The 8,196-nt window shown below is 46.4% G+C and overlaps 1 protein-coding gene across 3 annotated transcripts; it reads left to right on the top strand.

Annotated features, from left to right (window-relative positions):
- Window positions 1–232: 232 nt before the first annotated feature.
- ABT1 (activator of basal transcription 1) lies at window positions 233–6,448 on the top strand. 3 transcript variants are annotated; one of them, XM_082205533.1, is made up of 4 exons: window positions 233–344; window positions 1,105–1,467; window positions 2,810–2,985; window positions 4,628–6,448. In XM_082205533.1, exons 1-4 carry the CDS (start codon window positions 248–250, stop codon window positions 4,964–4,966), a joined length of 975 nt encoding a protein of 324 aa, XP_082061659.1. In that variant the 5' UTR covers window positions 233–247; the 3' UTR covers window positions 4,967–6,448. The 3 variants fall into 3 exon arrangements, with proteins under 3 accessions (XP_082061659.1, XP_082061660.1, XP_082061661.1); XM_082205534.1 differs by having other exon boundaries at window positions 312–374; XM_082205535.1 differs by lacking the exon at window positions 233–344 and adding an exon at window positions 451–526.
- Window positions 6,449–8,196: the final 1,748 nt, after the last annotated feature.

Consider the following 8,196-nt stretch of genomic DNA (forward strand, 5'->3'; position numbering starts at 1 on the left):
TTTTTCTTTTTCTTTTGTGTGTTTTGTTTTTCTTTCTTTGTTTGTATAGTTTTATTTTGGATTCAATGTTTGTAATTTTTGTTGTAATTTTGCATTGGAAATATATATATATATATACAATAATTATCTCTTCAGACGGGCCTAAAAATTCTTCTGGCTGACTCGTGCCATTTCAGAGGCGGCTTCTCCTTTTGAATGGAGTCTGAGTAGCTGCGCATGCGTGTCACTCTTCTCTTTTCCTATCTCTATGGGGTGGGAAGGCGGGGCTTGGACTTCCTTTTACCGCCTTCCTTTTGCGACAGCTGCCGGAAGTGGGCGCCGGAAGTCCTCCGCGCAGATTCCAGGTGGGCGGCGAGCGTGAGAGTTCTTCGTGGGTACGGAAGGGAGCGAGTGGCGGGGACGGGACACGGGCGAGGCAGGGGAGGGGAGGGGCGTGGAGGTTTAAGGCTTTGACCTGCTTGGCACGGACACGTGTGTGCGCACGTGTGAAGGCGTGCACGCAACATCATGCAGGGCAGCAGCACGTGTAATCGCCCTTGATTGTTCCTACTACCCCCTTTGAGAACCACTGCTTTATGCTGTATTGTTAGCATTGTGTTCGGTCTACCAGGCCACAGTATAGCGCCCTAGAAACAGACAGGACTGTGCAACACAGACTTCCTTCCTGCCCAGTAGTGGCTGCTGCCAGCCAGGGTTCAGCAAAATTTTTCAGCAGGGGCCAGTCCACTGTCCCTCAGACCTTGTGGGGGGGCAGATTATATTTTGAAGGGGGGGGGGATGAATGAATTCCTATGCCCCACAAATAACCCATTTTAAATAAAAGGGCACATTCTACCCACTTAAAAACATGCTGATTCCGGGACAGTCTGCAGGCCGGACTTAAAAGGCCATTGGGCCACAGCTGGCTCCTGAGCCTTAGTTTGCCTACCCATGGCTTATGGGATAAGGAGCAGTATAAATGTCAAGTGACAATAAATGTCATGGACTGAGACACTGAGGGATCGCCATGGGTGGCAGTGAGGGTCTGGGTGTTAACAGGAGGCATTCTCTCCCTTGCAGATTCCTGAGTGTTGTTATTTTTTGAAATGTCTCTTCTCCTTGCAGGAAGAAAGCAACCTCCCAGCGCAACGTTCCCTTCTTTCCCGAACGCCATCCGGTATAAAAATAATAGTAATAATAATAGCAGTAAGATCAATGCTTGGATGGCTGATCAAGGTGTAGAGAAGTGTCAGGAGACACCAAGAGCTGAAGACCTGGTAATGGACATTGAAGAGGAAGAGGCAGCGACTGACCAGAAGGAAGAAGGAAGTGAGGTTCAGTTGGATCTCTCCACTGAAGATGGTGCCAAAAAAGTTGTGCCAGGCATAATTTACCTTGGCCACATCCCTCCTCGCTTCCGGCCACGACATGTCCGTAACTTGCTTAGTGTGCATGGTGAAGTAGGACGTATTTTCCTGCAGCCTGAAGGTGAGCCGCCTTGGTGTGTATTGGGGAGCAGTGGGCAGGGGTGGGTGGGTCTGCCAGCCAGCTGAACAGGGTCAGGCAGAATAAACGCCATGGTGAAAGGCTACGAAGCAAAATACCAGCTCTACCTCTCTTTCAAATCAGAACCAGTGAAGGCAGTGAAGGTCCTGTGTGAGTGCCTGGAGGCGGTTGGAGGTTGGATGGCGGCTAACAGATTGAGGTTGAATCCTGACAAGACAGAAGTACTGTTTTTGGGGGACAGGAGGCGGGCAGGTGTGGAGGATTCCCTGGTCCTGAATGGGGTAACTGTGCCCCTGAAGGACCAGGTGCGCAGCCTGGGAGTCATTTTGGACTCACAGCTGTCCATGGAGGCACAGGTCAAATCTGTATCCAGGGCAGCTGTTTACCAGCTCCATCTGGTACGTAGGCTGAGACCCTATCTGCCTGCGGACTGTCTCACCAGAGTGGTGCATCTCTCGCTTGGATTACTGCAATGCGCTCTACGTGGGGCTACCTTTGAAGGTGACCCAGAAACTACAACTAATCCAGAACGCTGCCGCTAGACTGGTGACTGGGAGCGGCTGCAGAGACCACATAACACCGGTCTTGAAAGGCCTACATTGGCTCCCAGTACGTTTCCGAGCACAATTCAAAGTGTTGGTGCTGACCTTTAAAGCCCTAAAGGGCCTCGGTCCAGTATACCTGAAGGAGCGTCTCCACCCCCATTGTTCTACCCGGACACTGAGGTCCAGCACCGAGGGCCTTCTGGCGGTTCCCTCACTGCGAGAAGCCAAGTTACAGGGAACCAGGCAGAGGGCCTTCTCGGTAGTGGCGCCTTCCCTGTGGAACACCCTCCCACCAGATGTCAAAGAGAACAACAACTACCAGGCATCTGAAGGCATCTGAAGGTAGCTCTGTTTCGGGAAGCTTTTAATGTTTGATGTATTATAGTATTTTAATATTCTTTTGGAAGCCGCCCAGAGTGGCTGGGGAAGCCCAGCCAGATGGGCGGGGTATAAATAATAAATTATTATTATTATTATATTATTATTACCATGCTGGATACAGGTGCCTTAGAACCGGTGTCAGCATCTGGTATGGGGAGCATATGAAAGACTTGGAGATTAGTGTAGAGAAGCTGATTTCAGAGTGTTATTTGATTTATGATCTGTATGCTACCTTAATTGAAGCGTTGTGCAATATTTACATTTTCAAACGATATGAAAAAACTACAGTTGAGTGAGAAATCTAGAAGCCAGTGGATGTGTGGACTGAGGTTGCATTTAAAACTAGGCCATTGTCACATTCTGCACAAACCTGTAACCCTCCTCTCTGTGTCCTGCAGAGCGATTTATACGAAAGAAAAAGAAGAAAGCAGGTAGCAATGCCAAGAACTTCACTGAAGGCTGGGTAGAATTCAGGGATAAACGTGTGGCAAAGGTGGTAGCTGCCAGTTTGCACAATACGCCCATGGGTGTCCGCAAGAGGAGCCGATTCCATTATGACCTCTGGAATATGAAGGTAATTGGCGGCTGAGGGCTGCGCCAGTAAATAAGGATTACTCCCTTCGCATCTAGTTGATCTTGTGACTTAAACTCTCCGTTGAAGGAATGAGGTGTAAAGTGGCCAATAATAATAATAATAATAATAATTTTTATTTATACCCCACCCTCCCCAGCCAAGACTGGGCTCAGGGCAGCTAACAACCAATAATAAAAACAAGTTGATTAAAATACAACTTAAAAAACAAGATTAAGATACAACATTAAAACATTAAAATGCAGCGTCATCACAGGAGGAGAAAGGAAAAAAGAAGGAGCGGGAGGGAATCAAATTGATTCTAAGCCAAAGGCCAGGTGGAACAACTCTGTCTTACAGGCCCTGCGGAAAGAAATCAGATCCCGCAGGGCCCTGGTCTCATGAGGCAGAGCGTTCCACCAGGCCGGAGCCAGTGTGGAAAAGGCCCTGGCTCTGGTTGAGGCTAATCTGACTTCCTTAGGGCTTGGGACCTCTAGGGTGTTGCTATTTATGGGCCTTAAGGTCCTCCATGGAGCATACCGAGAGAGGCGGTCCCATAGGTACAAGGGTTCTAGGCCGTGAAGGGGTTTAAAGGTCAAAACCAGCACCTTAAATCTGACACTGTACTCCACCTTTCTGAAGGTAAAGGAAGTCATGAATTTGCAAAAGCCTCTCTCACATCCATCTATTCATTAATGTGGTGCAAAACAGCTTTACAAAACTATGCTTGGATGTTCTTGCTCCCAAAGCCCAGGGAGCTGGGGTGGGGGGAACAAGGATGGTCAAGTCCAGAGTTGACCCTCAAAGTAATATTTCACTTCCAAGGAGAAGAAACAATGAATCCATATGGGTATCTTTTCATATGTGAACGGCGTTGCATTGGCAAATCAGCTACATTCTGGAATAGCAATGGGCCTCTGCGAAATGTGGGTCATGAGGGGATACTGTTTGGGGAGTACAGTCATTTCTCTGCTCCCATTCCAGCTCCTTTTGATGATGTCAGATCATCCAAGTACGAGTTCTCCATATCACTAAAATGTTTAATGCTACATGATTATGGAGATTAACCCACTGAGCAGGGGTCCCCGGACTAATGTCTGGAGAACAGAGGTGCTTCTTGATCATTCAGACGTTGGCCATTCTTGGTTGCACGATTGTCAAATCTTTTAAGCCTACGTTTTTAATACAGTGGTATCTCGGGTTACATACTCTTCAAGTTACAGACTCTGCTAACCAAGAAATATTACCTCGGGCTAAGAACTTTGCTTCAAGATGAGAACAGAAATTGTGCAGCGGCAGCAGGAGGCCCCATTAGCTAAAGTGGTGTTTCAGGTTAAGAACAGACCTCCAGAACAAATTATGTTCTTAACCCGAGGTACCACTGTAATGGGAAGGAAAAGAGACCCCAGGACTCTATGCACTGTATAAAGAATCACTCTTAGAAAGTGTTAAGATGATGTTGTACCTCTGCTGTTGGAGGCGGCACGCCTTTAAATGCCCATTGCTGGGAGTGGCCTGTGGAGGACGTCCCTCTTGCAGGCTTCCCATAGGGACATTTGGTTGGCCACAGTTAGAAGCAGAGTGTTGGACTCGGGCCTTTGGCCTGATCCTGCAGGGCTTAAGTTTCCTTGTCTTTTGTCCCCAGTATCTGCACCGCTTCAAGTGGACTCACCTGAGCGAGCGACTGGCCTATGAGCGTCAGGTGCGGCAGCAGCGCATGCGGGCCGAAGTTTCACTGGCCAAGCGCGAGACTAATTTCTACCTGCAGAATGTAGAGAAGAGCAAGCGCTTTTCAGAAAAGGGCAATCGGGGAGGACAGGAGGAGAAGAGCTGGGGCTTTGTCCAGCGCCAGACTGAGGAGGAAATCCAGACCAGCAAAGGGAACAAGCGCCTGAAGAAGCAGTTGGCCCGGGCTGCTGAGATCCAGCAGAAATCCCAGTCAAACAGCTCTCTCCTATCCAAGATCTTCAATATCCAACAGTAGCGCTTGTCCTCTGGAATGTCAGATTTGCTGCTGACCCTGGTTTAGCTGCTGGCTGCTGGGTTTTTATAAGCCAAGCAGACTCAGTCTATTCTTGAACCTGCCAAAGAAGGCAGGGGAAGTTCGTTCTTTGTTGCACGGCACATTTTATACATGCGCTGTGGTTGTAAAACTTGTTGATCTTTCTGCTGTGCGGAGCCTCTTTTTAGAGAGCTGTCTAGCTTTGCCTGAGCAGCATTAAAGCTTTCCCCTGTGGGGATTTGGCAAAGGCTTGCTCTTTGGGTTGTTCTCTTGGTGGCTGAGATTGCTGCTGGCCGTCCCACCTTGCCCAGTCCTGAATCAAATTCAGAAGTTGATCCAGCGTAAGAGTGTGCTGTTCTAGATCAGATGCTGCTGCGGGGGAGGGGAGCTGAAACTAGCTGGAATCCAGTTGCTAATAGGAACCTTGATCTTCATTTAGAAATTTGGGGGGGGGGGAGGAACAGGCCAAGCACTGCCTTTGTGGACATTTCAGTTCTCTGCCGCTGATCATCCAAGGTACTTTGGAATGAGATGCACCAAATGGGGATTCTAAGTGTTTTGGTGACATTAAGGTGATAATACTGTTAAGTCAACATGCAGCTGATATTTGAAACAAACATCAGGGGCTAGAACAGCAATAATCACACAGACCCCATGAAAATGTTATTTTTCCAAAAAGTGTTGAATTGGGTTTGGGATTGATCATTTTCATATATTGTCCAAAAAATGTGGGCTGTTACTACTGGAATTATTTCAATTTTTTATTGTTTTTATTTTGCATTTCACAATGTTTCAACAATAGAAATTAAGCCTAAGCAGACTCCACCTACATTAGGAATTATTTCCATTTTTAATGTGTGTGTGTGAGAGAGAGAAGGCAGGTAACAACTGGTAAATAAAAAAATCATTTTGAAGCACTGGTTATGTCTGTTCTTCAACCACAGTGTGTGGACATCAAATAGGAAGTGTTCTAAAGTAGTATCTGATTCCCAGTTTAGGTAAAAGAACAGTAGGATTATTGTAGCTCTGGTTTGAAATGCTCAGCATTTCTTTGGTAAGCCATACGCTATATGTTACATACAGCTTCATTATGCAGGAAAAGCTTGAAACAGAATAGAGTTTTGTGGGTCCACAATCTCAGTTGTGGAGTTGGAATTGTGTCTGGTACTTGGAGCCCAGAAATCCTGATGAAAGCTTCTACATTTCCATCCAAATGTCTTTTCTCTGCTGGGATATGATTGATGTGTTTTAGTTCTGCAATGTGGCTTCTGAATCTTACCTCCAGAGGAGGAAGACATGGAAAGGCATAGAAACAAGCTGGTATAACAATTAACATTGAGTTTACATATGAAGTGAGATTCATTCTCAGCCTCTTCTGCCTCTAAGTGAAAGATGGAAAGGTTCCTGCTGCATTGATGTGAGAAGGCAGACATAAAAATAAAAGCAATTTGATAAGCTCTGAAAGACTTTGAGAATTCCTCCTCCCCTCACCCCGCCCTTTCCCTTCAAATCTGACCTATTTGTATCCCCTTCATGTTGTCCTAAATTAATGATTTAACCTCTCTTTATCACCAATCAGGATTCAGGCCCCATCACGGGACTGAAACTGCCTTGGTTGCACTGGTTGATGATCTCCGGCAGGCTATGGAAAGAGGTGAAACCTGCCTCCTGGTCCTGCTGGATTTCTCAGTAGCCTTTGATACAGACCATGGTATACAGTACTTCTGGACCATCTAGGAGTTGGGAGCTGGGGACATAGTTATCCAGTGGTTCTTATCCCTCCTAGGCTGTGTCCAGAAAGTGGTGTTGGAGTGTTCAGACTTCTGGGAAGTCACTTGTGGGGTGCCTCAGGGCTCCGTCCTCTCCCTCCCACGCTGTTTTTTTTAACATCTATAGGAAGCCTGTGGGACAGATCATCAGGGGCTTTGGGATAAGTGTTCACCAGTATGTGGATGATGCCCAGCTCTACCTCTTCTTAAACTGGAACCAGTAAAGGTGGTGAACGTCCTGTGTGTCTGGAGGTGGTTGGAAGATGGGTGGTGGTTAATGGATTGAGGTTGAGTCCTGACAAGACAGAAGTATTGTTTTTTTTGGGGGGGCAGATGTGAGGAATCCCTGGTCCTGAATGGGGTAACTGTGCCCCAGAAAGACCAGGTGCGCAGCCTGGGAGTCATTTTGGACTCATAGTTGTCCATGGCGGTACAAGTCAATTCAGTGTGGCTGTCTCCCAGCTCCATTTTTAGTATGCCAGCTGAGACCCTATTTATCTCAAAGTGGTTTACAAAAAGATAGAAAGAACATAGAGAAGATTTGCTGCATTTCTATTTTGCCCAGACAAATAGAAAGGCTTGTGGTTGGTTTGCATCACAGAATTGTACAGTGGTGCCCCGCAAGACGAAATTAATTCGTTCCGCAAGTTTTGTCGTCTAACGAATTTTTCGTCTTGCGAAATCCCATAGGAATGCATTGAAAATCAATTAATGCGTTCCTATGGTCAAAAAAAGTCCAAACAAAGCCAAATTTGGTACAACAACAGTTTATTAACTGCTCTTTAAAGTCACACATACTGTAAAGAGCAGTTCAAAAATTGAAGGGAAAATAAATTAACTTTATAAACAAAACATGTATTTGTTTTTAGACAAAGGAAACAAAGTCGCGAGACGTTTTCGTCTTGCGAAGCAAGCCCATAGGTGAAATTCCTCTTGCGAGGCAAATCGAAAACGGAAAAACCTTTCGTCTAGCGAGTTTTTTGTCTTGCGAGGCATTCGTCTTGCGAGGTACCACTGTAGTTGGCACTGGGGGTCATCTATTCTAGCCCAACCCCCTACAACAAAGATTTCCAAACTCTGCGCTGCAACACATCAGTGTCGGCTGCAGTTTGTAGGTGTGCCGTGCAATTACTCCCCACTCTCCTCCAAGGGCTGGAAAAGGGTTAGTTAGGTCAACCTCTGGTTTGCTAGTAAAGCTAAATTACTGTGTTGCCAAATGATGCATGTCTAAAAAGTGTGTTACCAACATGAAAAGTTTGGAAAGCTGCCCTACAATGTAGAAATCTCTACACAGAGTCCCCCATCCAATTTGAAACTGTACTGGGCCTTGCTTAGCTTTGCAAATGTGTTAGCAGTTTTTTAGCTCCACCACTAGGCATCATCACCTTCATATATATTTTTTTAATTCTATTTCTTATCTGCCCTTGACCACAAAGCCCCAGG

The sequence above is a fragment of the Podarcis vaucheri genome, assembly GCF_965113315.1.
Source record: "Podarcis vaucheri genome assembly, chromosome: 17".
NCBI classification, from domain to species: domain Eukaryota; kingdom Metazoa; phylum Chordata; class Lepidosauria; order Squamata; family Lacertidae; genus Podarcis; species Podarcis vaucheri.